General features: G+C 41.5%; 3 protein-coding genes across 3 annotated transcripts; all 3 read left to right on the top strand.

Annotated features, from left to right (window-relative positions):
• The first annotated feature begins 2,557 nt into the window (after positions 1-2,557).
• Positions 2,558-3,370, top strand: LOC144458291 (gamma-crystallin M3-like). Its single transcript, XM_033615750.2, has 3 exons — positions 2,558-2,621; positions 2,700-2,942; positions 3,039-3,370. The coding sequence occupies exons 1-3, from the start codon at positions 2,604-2,606 to the stop codon at positions 3,315-3,317; spliced, it is 540 nt and encodes a 179-aa protein (XP_033471641.2). The 5' UTR covers positions 2,558-2,603; the 3' UTR covers positions 3,318-3,370.
• Positions 3,371-10,124: 6,754 nt separating this feature from the next.
• Positions 10,125-10,948, top strand: LOC117249920 (gamma-crystallin M3-like). The gene is made up of 3 exons (XM_033615789.2): positions 10,125-10,190; positions 10,280-10,522; positions 10,622-10,948. The coding sequence occupies exons 1-3, from the start codon at positions 10,158-10,160 to the stop codon at positions 10,898-10,900; spliced, it is 555 nt and encodes a 184-aa protein (XP_033471680.2). The 5' UTR covers positions 10,125-10,157; the 3' UTR covers positions 10,901-10,948.
• A 3,555-nt stretch (positions 10,949-14,503) lies between these two features.
• Positions 14,504-15,340, top strand: LOC117249905 (gamma-crystallin M3-like). Its single transcript, XM_033615734.1, has 3 exons — positions 14,504-14,567; positions 14,686-14,928; positions 15,021-15,340. Exons 1-3 carry the CDS (start codon positions 14,538-14,540, stop codon positions 15,294-15,296), a joined length of 549 nt encoding a protein of 182 aa, XP_033471625.1. The 5' UTR covers positions 14,504-14,537; the 3' UTR covers positions 15,297-15,340.
• Positions 15,341-16,732: the final 1,392 nt, after the last annotated feature.

The following is a 16,732-nucleotide window of genomic DNA, read 5'->3' as shown; positions in this document are numbered from 1 at the left end:
TTTTCATGTAAATATGCTGACTCATTGTCGCCAAATGGTAGCGAACTCCTGACCTTTTGATTGACACCTCACTTGAGCCAAGGAGCTTCCACACCAACAGTCTGGGCTTCAATAGACAATGAGGGCCTGTGTTGAAGGAAGTGCCTCCTCTGTGTCTGTGGCCTTACAGCCAATCAGTAACTAGCAATTGGCCTGATGGCTCATGGGTCTTGTAGTTAATGACACTTGTCACCTCCAAAGGACTTTTAAACCCTTTATTGTCATCATAGACTGTTATGAATGTACATATGATAAACACATGGCCCTCTGTTGTCTTAATGGAAGAGCAGTCTCTTTGATTTAGGTCTGTAGAAGTATTTTTTATTTACAGTAAGCTCCTCAATAGATATTTCTGTCTGTTATCAGTTTTTCACTCATAATCACACATTCAGTTCATTGTTTTACCCTCTTTTTTTTTAAAAAAAAAGTGCCTTGACAAAACCTCAGAAAAACATGTGGAAAATGTTTGTTTTCTATATTGTTACTTTGAATTTGGACCATGTAAGGTTTCATGCTATGGTCCCGTTGTGTTTTCCAATTAATACCCCCCAGTTCTAGTCATCTGTACCATCTTTTTTCAAGAAAATATTTGGACGAAAATAAAACAATCTTTAATTTCAGTGTGTTGAAACATCCATCCATCCATCCATCCATTTTCAACCGCTTATCCGCAGCTGGTCTGTGGTGGCAGCAGGCTGAGCAAAGTATTCCAGACGTCCCTCTCCCCAGCAATGCTTTTCAGCTCCTCCTGGGGGACCTTGAGGTGTTTCCAGCCCGGATGAGATAAATAATCCCTTCAGCGTGTTCTGGGTCTGCCCCGTGGCCTCCTACCAATGGGACATGCCCTGATCACCTCCAATGGGAGGTACCCAGGAGGATCCTGATCAGATGCCAGAACCATGTCAACTGGCCCTTTTTCTATGCAAAGGAGCAGCGGCTCTACTCTGAGCTCGCTCCAGATGTTCGAGTTCCTTACCCAATCTCTAAGGCTTTATGCAGGGTAGAGAAACGCCTGCAATGTGTTCAGATGAACAAACTACTCTTTGCATGGCTTTGTAGTCCTGTTCAAAACTGTTTCTGTACCAGGCAGTCTCTCTCATTGGTGCAGGAGTACTTTACGGGATACCCAGAACTGAGGTAAAACAGTTTCTGCCTTGCCGTTCTCACCACTTCGTCAATATGCAGCGCCTAGGTCAGGCCCACAGTGATACTGACGCCAAGGTATCTGAAGCTGTCCACTCTTTCCTTTGAGGTAAAAGGAAGAATCATTTTCATTATCCTCATCCGACACCAGGAATTCTTTGCCTGGTGACTCCTCCTCATCATCATTATCCAAAAGGATGGATGCCCATTTTGCGGGTTTAGCATGTCTGATGATTGGCACTGCTTCCGCATAATTGGGCCAATAGAACAAGTGCACTAGAGACTTCTGTCTTCTTGTGGTTAGGCATTTTAATGATTTCATCTTGCAGCTCTTCTTTTTTTTTTAAGATATTTTTTGGGCATTTTGCCTTTAATGGACAGGACAGGTAAGCGTGAAAGGGGGAGAGAGAGAAGGGGGGATGACATGCAGCAAAGGGCCACAGGCTGGATTTGAACCCGGGCCGCTGCGGCAACAGCCTTATACATGGGGCGCCTGCTCTACCACTAAGCCACTGACGCCCCCATCTTGCAGCTCTTCTGGATGTTCCACCGTTATCGGACCAAATGGATCAAATCTTGATAGTGAAAGTCATTTCGCAGGGGTTGTGACACTAAAAAAATATATCCACTGATTTACATGTTTTTTCACAATGTAAGTCCATGGGATAAAGTCTTTTGGAGTCCAATGGCATCACGTAATGCACGCGAGAGGTGTAATTTCCACTGTGTGGCCACTATGAGAATTGGCTTCAAAGCCCATCGCGCTTCCTGGGGGCCTGGATTATATTTATAAGTTCTTATCATTACTTGACAGAGACAGCTGACTACAGTTTGGTCACTCTGGTCATAGTTTGCTGTCTTGTCGTCTCATGACCTGCATGATGTCACCAGGAAAGAGGTGCTGGGGACTGACTTCCAGGAACAACACTGTAAATAAACAATGGAACCCAAATCAATATATTTGATACTGGCTATCTTGCCTTCAGAAAAGCCCAATAGTGAAAAGGATGGATCTTTCCTCCATTTCCCAGAGCATTACCAAAAACATCATTCCTCTTCACCATGTTAGCAGTTTTGTGTTCCTATTGATCAACATCACAAAACACATAGAGTTTGTCATTCTCAGCGAGAGAAGTCAAAAAAGCCAGTCTTTATGCCAGGACAACTTCAGGACTCACAGGTGCAGCGTCAGTCATCGTCCATTACTGTACATGGTAACAGAGTCCACAGTCCCTGAAAAACTGGACAAAACCTCTGCATTTTGTTGGCTTCTATAGTAAATTGCTGAATAAGGGGGTCCCCTGAGGGGGAGGAGTCACTGGTCCTTTACATTTGTTCAGGTATAAAAGAAAAGGGTTAAACCAGGTAGGGAGGCAGTCAGGAGCAACAGCATATCCACAGCCAACACGGGAAACACCAGCATGAACATGAGGGGCAAGGTACTTTTAAATATCTTTTTGTAAAAAGCAAAAATAACTGTGATCATAATAACTACTACAATTCACTTTCTTTTTCAGATCACCTTCTACGAGGAGAGGAACTTCCAGGGTCGCTCCTATGAGTGCATGAGCGACTGCTCTGACATGACCTCCTACCTGAGCAGGTGTCACTCCTGCAGGGTGGAGAGTGGCTGCTTCATGGTCTACGACCGCCCCAACTACATGGGAAACCAGTACTTCATGAGGAGGGGCGAGTACTCCGACTACATGAGCATGATGGGAATGAGCAGTGGTATCAGGTCTTGCCGTATGATCCCCATGGTAGGTAGAAAACGCCTAAAAAGGTGATCTTTGAGTGTTAATACCTTTGTAACTCTGGAAGAAAATAATGATTTGTGTCTTGTTTCATCAAAACAGCACAGGGGCCAGTTCAGGATGAGGATCTACGAGAGGGAGAACTTTGGTGGTCAGATGTACGATCTGCAGGACGACTGTGACAACATCATGGACCGTTACCGTATGAACGACTGCATGTCCTGTCACGTGATGGACGGCCACTGGCTGATGTATGAGCAGCCCCAGTACAGAGGCAGGATGATGTACCTGAGGCCCGGAGAGTACAGGAGCTTCAGGGAGATGGGCATGAGCGGCATGAGGTTCATGAGCATGAGGCGTATCATGGATTCCTGCATGTAAATGTTCACTGAATGTATCCAATGCCACTAAATAAATCATTTCTGTGCCACTGACTTTTTTCAAGCTCTTTGTAAGTTTCATAATGAAATATTATACAGTAGTATACAGTATTATATCAAAAGAAAAATAATATACCATAAAACTTCAGATAGTAGCCCGGGCTATTAGTTGCTTATATTATTGAAATCAACAGGCCTATGTTTGAGACAGGCCTTTAATTCCTTTAACATAAAACTGTTGCTCTGCAAAGATCAGGAAATACAATCAAATTCTTTATTTAAACCAGTATTAAAATTACTTGTATAAAAATTAGGCTTCAAATAACATCAATTATGCTATGACACTTATTTCATGGCACTGGGCACACTGACACAACACCACTGTATCCTGTTAAAACAATATTCATAACTTGGATTCATTTTTATAAATACACTTCTGATTCTTTTGATTGGTCAACCCTCACGGACCAAAGGAATATGAATAACTTACTGGTTATTAGAGAAATGGACACATATTCTGACTTAATGACATCATCAGAGGAAGGGCGGCATCACTTGTTTTTCATCCTGCCAGTAAATTTAAATAAATTACATTCTTCTCTGGTGCTCATGGTTTCAGTAAAATGAAATGAGCAAGCTAACAATGTGTCGCATCTCCGTATTGACAAAGGTTTAAACATTTATATTTATATGCATGATCTAAGCAGCCAACCAATGTTAGCTCAAGTAGGTCGTCAATTATATGGTTTTATACATTCAAAGAACTTCTATAAAAATGTCCTGCTTGGCAGCCAGACAGGGCCTCTGATTGAGACAGGCCTTTATTTGTCAAAATGTGTAGCTTCAGCAGGCTAGTAAAAAAGACTGGGCTTGTAATTGGGACAAGGCTTTTAATTGACCTATGGCTAAGCCACGCCCCCTCCACTCACTCAGACAAACTATCAACATTCAGTGCCCGGCGCTATGGCAGGTGTCACAGTACACGGCATTTCACAGGAGGCAATTGATGATTTTTGGAGACATAACGATCAGATGTCATTGATAATGTAACCAAAAGGGCCTAAACTACGCATTGGAGGGATATATTCATCATTTTATTGTTGAGAAGGTCGATGAAAAGCTTAAATTACAAGCCAAAATTTACAGGTCACAGTGTACGCTTGTGAACCGCATCTGGTTGCCGTCACCATCAAAGACAACAAGTTAAAGTGCCACTGAAGTTAAGGTTTTTGGCTCAGAATATGAGAAAAGGATAACGGCCTTTTTACCATCTTTACCAAGAGTGTCTCTCCGTTAGTTTGGTGCTACAGTATTTACACTGAATCATTCAGCATAACGTTTGCCAACCTTTGTTATCTCTGCCATTACAGATAAGTTAATGAAGCTAAGCTCCAGAAGTTAACGTTAGCTTAACTAGAGCCCTTTGGACAACAGCTAACAATGATGTACGATCACCAAAGTACAAAACTAGAACAAAATAGGCTAATGAACTCCCAGCAAACAAGGTGACATGATGAACAACGCAGCTAGGAGCTAACGTTAGGCTAACTTTAGCTAACGTTAGCTAGAGATGTTAAAGATAACTTTATATTTCTTTCCAGCAAAGTGACAATATGTTGCCTCAAACACAATGTTGACTTACCTTAGAACAGATGTAGACATCATTGTTAATCTTATTCACGTTGAGTTGATGTTGTGGTCTAACGTTACCACACAACTTTATCCAAAGGAGACACTTTTCTTGGTTGAGATGTGGTTTAAAGTGTAAAAAATACACCTGGTTGCCCAGCCTCTCAGGATACCTTGTGTCAGAGGGGGTCATCCCTATGTTCCCTGGGTTCTATGTTCCCCATTTAACCCTGCAAAAAAGGTTCTATGTTTCTCGGGTTCTATGTTTCCCTCTTACTAAAAAAAAGGTTCTATGTTTCCCGGGTTCTATGTTTCCCTCTTACTAAAAAAAAGGTTCTATGTTTCCCGGGTTCTATGTTTCCCTCTTACTAAAAAAAAGGTTCTATGTTCCCCGCTTATCCAAAAAAGGCAGGAAAAATAGCAGTTGCATTAATATGTTGTTTAACAAACAACTGGTAAGAAAAGAATAATTATCATGGCCGAAATAAAGACAAATATGCTGTTAAGTGCAGCGTTTTTTCGGGAACTCTGTTCAGTAAATCCACCATGATTATTTATTAGTTTTGTGATAAAAAATAAATGCGTCTATGTTGTTGATCACGGATGTTCATATCACCTGTTCAGTTCGGTCCTTCGACCAATCAGATACTCAGATTTCTTCCTCTCTTGTTTTTATGACGGTAGCCAGGAGCAGCCAAAGACCACCTGGTGGCAAGATAGTTATCTACCAGTGTTCGTAAACAAAAGAATAATTAGATATAACGATTTTTTAAAAATGCCTTACTCATTTCAAAGACAAATTTTATTTTTTCAAAAAAAATATGCAATCACTGTGCTCTGCTCAACTGGCACATAATAAAAATATTATTATGAAATAATATTATGAACATTAACATTACAAAAATAATTATAACAGTGATACAAAAATAGTCTCACAATAATAACCGCAGCAGCAGCAACAACATAGGCCTGGCGCACCATAAAAAACACTCCTCTACCCTCTTTGAATGGTGTAATGTGTCGTACAGCCCATCAAGACACGAGGGTGTAGTTTGAGAAGTTTGACTTGTTTCATGGCCGCGATGTTGAACTTCCGGTTGTGAGAGTAGCATCACTTCCTGTTTTTGTCCCGTCTCATATTAACGTCCATGCCTGTAAGTTCTGCTTTAAATAAACTAAACTATGTAAACTATGTGTTTCATACATGTTTCCCTGTACCCATAAGCAAACGGGGAAACGCATTAACTGTACATAATTATTTATCTTTATTTCGGCCATCAATATTCTTTTGTTTACAAACACTGGTAGATAACTATCTTGCCACCAGGGGCCTGTATCACGAAGCAGGATTAATGTCTTAGCGAGGTAACTTCAGGGTTAACCCTGGGTTTTCGATCTCACGAAGCCAGTTCAGTTCTTATCGGGGTAGATCACCATGGCAACTTACTCTGAACGGCTATCCTGCTCTGGAGCAGGGTAAGTTCAGGGTTGAATCTGATCCTATAAAAAGCACCACCCACTGGCCAATCAGCTGTTCGGAAAAAAATGACTCTGCTGACAGAAATGCAGCCCAGTCATGACGGGAAGTTTAATTCATTTGATTGATTTTGATTTGAAAGTTTATTTTGAACATTAAAAAAGAAAAGAAAGCACCAACAACAGACAATGAAAAGATTGTTCAAAAAGGAGTGGAAAGAAGTCGAAATTTCATCCCACCCCTTCATAAGAAAGAAACTGATTATTTGCGGACACTTAATAGCACCATTAATTAGTGCCAACATTTTTTGTTGTTGGAGGAAATGATCCCTGACTAACCTAGTCAGGGTTTACACGGGAGCAACTAAATGTTCATATTTACAAACGATAACTTTGTTCTTGAGAAAAATGTAAAGGCTCCGGTAATGCTGAGAACAAACCTTTAACACGTAGTACATTCTTTCATTATCTAAATATCCTGCTGTTGCTAATAGATTTAAGTCAAATCTTGTATCAAGTGGAGGCTAAGGTATTTTCGTTTTTCAAAACCCAAGCGAACATGCGTACAGAGAACGAAACCGTGAAAGGGGCTTTGGGCTTTAAGCTAACAGTACGCTCTCAGAATAAAATGGTTCTTTATGGAACCTTTAAGGGTTCTGTAGCTTGGTTCATGTTTGACACCCTCAAAAGGCTCTATATACCATAAAACCACTTTGGTTGTGCAGTTCAAACTTAGGACCAAAATGCAAACACAACCAGGAAACTGAATGGTTAGAGGCAGTTTATTGTAGGTTGAAGATGTGGGGCTGAAGGCTTGCGTGAAATGATGGTTGAGGTGGGCAGGGAATGGCGAAGCACAGCAGACAGAGGGCCTGAAGATTGAACAGTCGAAATGAGAACGAGGCTTGACCTGGCTGGTTGTGGTTGAAGCAGGTGTGGTGAAGCTGAGGCACCGAATAGAGTGTGAGTAAAGGTCCAAGAAGCACAAAAAGAAGTGTCAAAAAACAGAAACCGGCATTGACGTCCGTACCACAGAGGAGACTGAACAATCTGACAGAAGCTATGTTTCCATCCAAAAGCGATTCGAATCATTGGGAAATGCACATTAAAAGAAATATGAATGTGTGTTTCCATTAAATGTACAGACTTTGGTGAAAACTACGAACTCACGTGAGTTTTCCGCAGAACCGGAAACAAAACAAGTCTCGCATTCTTCTTCTTCTACGTTTTCTGACGGTTGGCAACCAGCTTGTAAATGCATTACCGCCTTCCCGACCCGGAGTGTGGATATCACCATGGAGAGAGGTGTGCTACGTCAGACTTAATTCAAACATAACTGTTTCGATCCCTCGTTCTGCGAATCAGCAATTTTTCGAATCAACCAAAACCCGGCTAAAGCGAGCATATTTTAGTTTGTGTGAATCAGGGGATTTTAATTCAAATTTTGGCATTTCCATCATAATTTTCTGATGCGATACTTCTAGATGCGCATCTAAACAGGCTGATGGAAACATGGCTAGAGTCTGGATGTCTGAGCCGTGGTTTTACACTGCAGTGGACTTATTGTCGATGAGGTTCAAGTGTGCAGGTTCAGCAGCTGCTGGCACTCAGGAGGATCAGCAGGAGGAGGGAACCAGAAGGCAACGCCCAGCAAACACGTGCGTCCCAAGTCTCTTATTTTTATAGTGCTACTGCTAGCTCCTCGCTCGAACCGGAAGTCGTTCGAGGTCCGCCATCTTCTAGGCCGTCCCAAGTCTCTTATTTGTGCAGCGAGGAGCTAGCGCTAGGAGCTAGCAGCAAGCTTTAAGCAGCTATGAGCTAGGATGGTCGAGAGCTTCCTATCTGGAAGAGTTTTTCATCGGAACGCCATGACGTATAAATACCGGCCCCCTACATCTGGCTCATTTGAACGAGATGGCGGAGAAACAGCGCAAGTGTACCCATTACATGCATTCTTTGCAATGAAACGCTGTAATCCACATGCCTACGTGACTACAAAGAGTAACATTAATGATATTTTGTGCAAGACTGTCATGTTGTAATTGTTTATTTCATTCACAACCCGTTGCGTTGTTCAGCGGACTGTCTGTGATGTGTGGCTGTTAAATGTGCAGCTGCTCATGTCCAGAACCACACGTGTTATTATAACACCAGGCACACACACACACACACACACACACACGAACACACACACACACACACACTTAGCTTGTAGATAATATTAATTAGCCTATTAATATTAATATTAATATAAATATTAATTAATATTATTACTTTCATTAATGTTGTTGTAAGCTACTGTCATTACCGTCTGTCCTGCATTTCTCTCTCTGTCTCTCTCATTGTGTCATACGGATTACTGTTACTGGGGGTTACGGCTTTGATCAGCGAATATAATGTGACTTGGGATGTACGCCAAACGCTGGCTCCGTTATGCAGCAGATCCAGCTGCACGTGGCGCTTCAGAGTAAGGCCGTCTCATGTCTCTTAAACTGACAATGCTTGCTCATCACATTTTTTCGTTTGTGGTGAGAAGGTGTTCCGACCTGGATGTGAAGCAACTGCAGTCACATGACACATTGTTTGGGTTAAACATGAGCATGTTACAGTCCTGGAGGATTATTAATGTGCACCTCCTCCTGTACTGCCTTAATATGCACATTCAGCACATCCAATGCATCAAAACATTGTTTTCTAGTTGGAGCCGCGCCTCGTTTTCAAACTGTATGGTTTGACTAAAATGAACAATGACAGCAATATAGTCCACGATGAGCAGCGCTAAAATCAACCTGCGTAGTTGTCCCTCCATTGTGACATTAGAAAGTGTCACATTTATCTTTCAAGTGTACTCTTCTTCAACGTTTGCTTTACTTCCTGGATTTTTCCCACATGGAAATTCTGACCAATCAAGAGCAGCTTTCTCACACAAGGCATTTGATCTGGTCCTCTTGTAAATGCTGCCGTGAGAACATGAACCAACTGGCAACAGGCAATTATACAACTTTGTGACAACATGAGTCCCTGATTCAGACCAAAGGAGATGACTCTAGGTCTGAGCTCCCTAAAAGTGAATTATTTTAACAGCATTTGTATAGGAATGATTCTGTCCCAAGCTTTTTTTATCCATATAAGAAATTCATCACTATAAACATGATAACTGTAAGCTGTTTCCACTGTAGTCCTAAATTCTTACCATGATTTAGCCATGAGACATGACAGACGATACGTTGGTCCCTGACCAGTCAACCTGTGTGATATCACTGAGAAGGAAGTTCTAGGGTCCAACTTCTGGGAACAAGAACAGTCCATGACATCTAAAGCATTATGTGGCTCTCATTCCTTTTGAAAAGCCTAAAGAAAGAAAGACAAAATTACTGCGTGTTCCTCTGTGTCACAGTTGATACCATCGACACCAACATAATTGTGTGATCCTGTTGGTCAACGCCACGAAACATGTGGAATTTGTCATACTTGTGAGAGAAGTAGATGTCTTTTTGTCGGGACAACGTGAGGTGTCACAGATGCAGCGTCAGGTGTTGTCCACTACAAGGTCCCCAGTCCCTGAAAAATGGACATAACCTCTGTATTCTGTTGGTTTCAATAGTAAGCTGCTGAGTAAGGGGGTCCTCTGAGGGGGAGGGGTCACCGATCCTTTACGTTTGGTCAGGTATAAAAGGAAAGGGTTAAACAGGGAAGGAAGGCAGTTCAGGAGCAGCACAGCACATCTACAGCTAACATGAGCAACACCAGCATGAACATGAGGGGCAAGGTATACAGAAATATCTTTTTATAATGAGCAGAAATGAGATGTTCATCCTGCTGCTTTTTTTTTTTTACTAACAAATTCACTTTTTTCAGATCATCTTCTACGAGGAGAGGAACTTCCAGGGCCGCTCCTATGAGTGCATGAGCGACTGCTCTGACATGACCTCCTACCTGAGCAGGTGTCACTCCTGCAGGGTGGATAGTGGCTGCTTCATGGTCTACGACCGCCCCAACTACATGGGAAACCAGTACTTCATGAGGAGGGGCGAGTACGCTGACTACATGAGCATGATGGGAATGAGGGACTGCATCAGGTCCTGCCGTATGATCCCCATGGTAGGTAGAAAACAGCATCCGTCATACTATAGTTTTACTGCAGGTAATAACGCCCACAAACTTGATACTAACGTATTCATTTGTTCTCTACAAAAACAGCACAGAGGCCAGTTCAGGATGAGGATCTACGAGAGGGAGAACTTCGGAGGTCAGATGCATGAGCTGATGGACGACTGTGACAACATCATGGACCGCTATCGTATGAACGACTGCATGTCCTGTCACGTGATGGACGGCCACTGGCTGATGTACGAGCAGCCCCACTACAGAGGCAGGATGATGTACCTGAGGCCCGGAGAGTACAGGAGCTTCAGGGAGATGGGCATGAGCGGCATGAGGTTCATGAGCATGAGGCGTATCATGGATTCCTGCATGTAAATGTTCACTGAATGTTTCACTAAATAAACACTTTCTACGGTACTTCAACTCTTGTCAAGCTCATTACCTATCTGCCACAGTGAAGTATTTTCTGTATTATACCAGATATATGCACTGGGTCATGAAGTTACATTTTTGAAAATTTTCTTGATAGCACATGACTGTTACCTGCACATTTGAACCCAAAACTGTTTTAAATACGATGAGGAATTTGGCTCTACATTTTACTGAAAACCCATCAAACAAAGGCTGAGCATTGTTCTGGAAAGTAGTTAATATTCTGGGTGTAACGAGTTGTAAACATTACAAACTATGGATAATCAAACATTGAACAATGAAATCCAAAGTCGGCTGATATATTTTCAAAGCAAAGTACAAACTGTATTTACTATTCTATACACAAAAGGCATTTAAATCGTCATTGTCTACAACTGAAAGGTTACTAGGGATGCATGATACTGGACTTTTTTGCCGATGAATAACAACTCATTTGACCGACGATCAATACCAATATCAATATATCCACTTTTTCACACCTAGTTGTAGTGATTATCAAGTCAATACTTTTCAGCGTATGTGATATTCATTCATTGTGCAAAATTAAAAAAAGAAAAAAAGAAGCATGTTGGCTGATTCTGATCATTCATTTTAAAGCCAATATCGGCCGATACCGATGATGTGCCATTATTATCCTGCATCCCTACAGGTTATAAAGGAAGATTCAAAATTTCTTGTAATTTAAAAAACAATCTTAAACAAACAGCGGATTCAGTAGCTAAATAGCCTACTTACAAGTGTTGCTGATCAATGCCAGAAGGTCTGGAACCCATTGTGACCATCTAGAGTATGAAACATGAAGGACATTCGGACTTTAAAACACATCTAATCAGAGATGCAATTGCAGTGATATAGCTAACAGTAGTCACTTGAGCTAGCTTGTATTAGCTAATGTTTGCTCATGCATGCTAAATAGTATCATGTTAGACATGAAATATTGCTCTAATTATGCCTTGTTTGGCTGGATAGTGTTGGTCGACTCCCGAAGGACCACTTTGGTAAAACAAATTGTGGTCTGGCGTAGTCAGACCTGTCTCCACAGCGCTGTGTCATCTCGAGAGAAAAGTCCGAAAGCAGCCATCATAATTCTGGTACAGATGAAAACAACAAACAAATCCAATCACTGAGCTTAAATTTTGTTTCATCCCAGATAGCACACATACATCTGGCTGACGTTGGCCTGAGGATGACACATCGACCCTGAATTTATAAAGTTTAACAAGCATCGGCCGCATGGGCAGATATCTTTAAATTTGATACTCTTTTGTCCCAGCTCATCAAACATCTCTGTTACATCAGCTTTGGAATTTCTTCCCCGTGGTCTTCGTTTGGAACTGAGCTCGCAGGTTGCAGCATCTCATCGCAGTTGCTTTCAGGTAAGCTAATTGGAATAAATTGGAAGAAAATAGCTATGTTGTTTATTCTGTGACCGTTAAAAGAGGTTCGTGGCGAGGCACAACTGGATGTATATAGTACATGTCCCCACCAGCTAACGTTATCTTTCGTTAGCTGTTAGCTAGTTTAGCTCATGTTAGCTAACTCGCTACAACTGTGGTGTTTTCATTTTATTTTCCCTAGTGGATGTTATCTGCTTATCTGGTTATCGTGAGCACTCGTTTTGGGTTAAAGTGGAAGTGCCTGGAGCTGCCACCCGTGGTCCCGGGAAGGGCTCGAGACTTGGGATCCACTCACCTATGGTCCCGCCTGGCCTGACCTCCACAGCCCTGGACGGATGCTCAAGTGTGGGTGAGAGGAGCGGAGAGGAGCGCGGAGGTGAAATAGTGAAGTTTAAGGATGCCTTCGGTATGTTGTTAATGTGATTTTATGGGCAATTTATCAGTCGAGGTCTCCTCCTCTGCAAAGCAAACTGACCCGGTGGCTACAGGTAATAGAGCAAACCACAGTTTTTCCGAGATGAAGGACTGATTGTTGAGCTGCTGTTAACAGTTAATGGAGTTAACGCCGGATCCCGTTATTTAACAGTTTCAACACTAAATGAAGCAGAGTGACGGACCCAAAGCCTTCAATCTGGCTAAAAGACAGCTGAAATGCTTAAAAAAAATACAGTGGTGAAGTTGGGATTTGTGTCTTGAAGTTACGTGCTCATCGTCGTTTCTGTCTCTTGCTGACTGCCAGGAGAAGCGGGCTGGCCATCAGATATTGTTTGTGGAAATTTGAAAATAAAGTTTCTCAAATTGACTTTTGTCTCTTCATTGTGCACACTTACACACGAAATAGGGTAACAGTCAGCTATTTTTGAATGTTAGCATTGATTTCTCACATTGACTGGTGAAATATTTGTAGTTTGAAAGGTCCGACCTAAATGAATAGAGGTCGTAGATAACAAAGCATTTGAATATTGATGAAGGAGCGACCACTGAGCGCAGCTTCTTTAATTGATCGTTTGAACGTCGTGTGGTGGTCATTTTTGATTAAAGGCTCAGCGACATATTGGCAATGAACAAACGCTCTCCCTGCTATGTCTTAACAATCGAAACTTGATACATCGGGCCGATGTCGGCCAGATGTATGTGTGCTATCTGGGATACACCACCAACAGCAAGTGCAAGCTTAAGATTACTTTGCAGTTAAAGTCACTTAATTTAAATCCTGGTTAAATACTGATGGATTCAGCAGTTATGGTGCGGTGTTTTGTTCGACAATGATGAAGCATTGTGAATTTCCTATCACGTTACCTCTTAGTCACGTCTCTGACGGGGTCCTTTAATGTCTGCTGAGGCTTATGTCCACAAGAATGAAGAAACAATGGTGTCCACAGCAGTGTGTGTGTGTGTGAGATATTCTGGAGTTCAGAACAGCCTTAAAAGAGAGGAAATAACATCTGTGACTTTTCCTGTTTCACAGTTCACAGCATCAGCATCACTCCTCTTTTGCTTTGCACTTCTGGGCAACGACACGGAACACATCATGGAATTAGCCCAAAAAATTCTGATGCTTGTCTTTTTGTCGTGACGTTGTAAGGCATCCTAGATGTGGCATCAGTAACTATGATACACTACACAATTCAATACCATCAGTTGTTGCGCCTGACACCATTTACACTCCACGTCTTTCAAGTCGGACTTTATTATCATGCTGATGTCATGCAGTCTGAATAATAAGTCTTAATTATTTTCTTTTATATGAACATCCACAGGGTTACTTTTTACACATCAGATGCTTATTTTTATGCATCATAAAGTACAGCAGCTACTGTTAGTATTACATTCAGTATTACAGGGTGACATTCACCAACTATTTAGGTTGTCAGTGTAACTCTAATTGAACTGCCCCTGGCATAATGGTGACACACTGAAACAGACATAACCTTAGAGGTGAAAAAAAGGGCTTTGTGCCATCTGGTCAAAAGGGTAAAATTTCTAAAGTCTTCGAGTGCCGGGTCATATGATTATTCACACTGTAACACAGGCCTGTACAGCGCTCTATACCATGTTGCTGGGTCAGGGGTTTAAACAATGGGGGCCCACTGACTGTAGGGTTTGGTAAGGTATAAAAGCAAGGGTTAACCCAAACAGGACAGCAGTGCAGCAGTAGCAACAGCAGCAGCTCATCTACAAGTATGTCCACCACTGATATGAGCATGGGCAAGGTAAGCTTCAGGATCATATTACAAATGTTGTACTTCATACAGAATATACAGTAGACTTGTTAGATAAAATTATGTCAGTGCTTTTACTGTCAACTCAAAGTGTACCGCTTGTTTTCAGATCATCTTCTACGAGGACAGGAACTTCCAGGGTCGCTCCTATGAGTGCATGAGCGACTGCGCCGACATGTCCTCCTACCTGAGCAGGTGCCAGTCCTGCAGGGTGGAGAGCGGCTGCTTCATGGTCTACGACCGCCCCAACTACATGGGAAACCAGTACTTCATGAGGAGGGGCGAGTACGCTGACTACATGAGCATGATGGGAATGAGCGGTGGTATCAGGTCTTGCCGTATGATCCCCATGGTAGGTAGAAAACACACTTCAAAACTGTGATCTTTGAGTAACAAAACATTTCAAATAAGATAAAACATTGGTCTCTTGTTTCTGCTAAACAGCACAGAGGCCAGTTCAGGATGAGGATCTACGAGAGGGAGAACTTCGGTGGTCAGATGCATGAGCTGATGGACGACTGCGACAACATCATGGACCGTTATCGTATGAACGACTGCATGTCCTGCAACGTGATGGACGGACACTGGCTGATGTACGAGCAGCCCCACTACAGAGGCAGGATGATGTACCTGAGGCCCGGAGAGTACAGGAGCTTCAGGGACATGGGCATGAGCGGCATGAGGTTCATGAGCATGAGGCGTATCATCGACATGTGCTAGACATTTTCATTTTGAAATTAAAAAAATAAAAACATGAAATAAGATCTTTGTTCCTGGTCTTCCATTGTTTACAAAAAAATGTTGATTCTGTGTGATACACTAAATATACCATGAGGATTACTAAACAACATTAAAATGTGAAGAGGTGCCTGACAAAGCATGTTCACATTACAGATGGGTTTTTTTTATTTTTTGTCACTTTCAGCTGTTTATAAAAAGAATGAAAAATAAATGACACACACATTACATACATTACCACATCAACATTAATGAGCACAGTCTGAAACAAAAAATGTAAAAAAATAAAAATTTAAAAAAAAAAGGGTGCTGTGCATAAAACACAATTTAGAATTATAGCTGCTGCGCAGCGATGGGTCAGGTCCGGGCATTTTTAGGCAATTCTGAGCAACAAGCAGAAGAACTGGAATCAATTTCTATCTCACAGAGCTAATTAGTCAGTGACAATTCACGTGTAGCTTCAAAATTGACTAAGCCAGACGTGCAGGTTTAGCAGCCGTCCATGCATGGAAAAGCAGATTTCAAACCACTGTAAAAAAAATTCAGTTATCGAAACAAAAATCTGAAAATACACATATTGCATCTAGACAGCATGGAGATGTTGGTAATTTGTTTGTAACAATGACTGATTTGTTCCATAAGTGAAAAACTGATGTTTAAAATTGCCATTTTTACATTGACTCCAATTGTTCACATTAGAGCAAAATTCAAAATTCTGTCAAAAATTCAGTTATTGAGATAAAATTCTGAAATTTGCCACACATCATCTACCATGACTCTAGAATTTTTTTTTTTTTTTCATGAACATTGAAGATTTATTTAGCAAGAATTTGCATGTATATGTTTACAGTACCATTCACAGTCAAACATTTTGATGCACTGTAGGCTCAATTTTTGATAAATCAAAAATCTGAGAAACATAGTTTTTGTAGGACAGTCTGAAGATGCTCTGTAGCAAGTTTGGTGTCAATTGAGCAAAAATTGTGGGAGGAGATAGGTTTAAGAAGTTTTACAGTTTTTGAAAAAAACAAAGTGATGAACTTCATAATTTTAATAGGTTTAAATGTACAAAAGTTTCTTCAGTATTGGGGCTACAGTTTGATGAAAGTTGTGAAGCTGTAGCACGTATGGTTGATTTGTTATGAATTTTCAAAGTTTTGAACTTTAGACGCTTGCTGTAGCGCCACCATCAGGACTATTGGCTTGAGTTTACTGCTGAGGATATCTGGCATGAGACTGGACCTTTGTGCAAAGTTTGGTGAGTTTTCACCCATGGGAAGTATGATTTCCTCAGAAGAAGAAAGAAGAAGAATACCTAGGATTACAATAGTGTCCTGGCAGCTTAGCTGCCCGGACCCTAATTATTTTACAGAAGCATCAGACATGTCATTTTTATTCTTATGGACCATCATGTCATC

This window comes from Epinephelus lanceolatus, chromosome 14 (genome assembly GCF_041903045.1).
Source record: "Epinephelus lanceolatus isolate andai-2023 chromosome 14, ASM4190304v1, whole genome shotgun sequence".
NCBI classification, from domain to species: Eukaryota; Metazoa; Chordata; class Actinopteri; order Perciformes; family Serranidae; genus Epinephelus; species Epinephelus lanceolatus.
The sequence above is the reverse complement of the archived record's forward strand: the minus strand, read 5'-3'. Positions and strand labels throughout refer to the sequence as shown.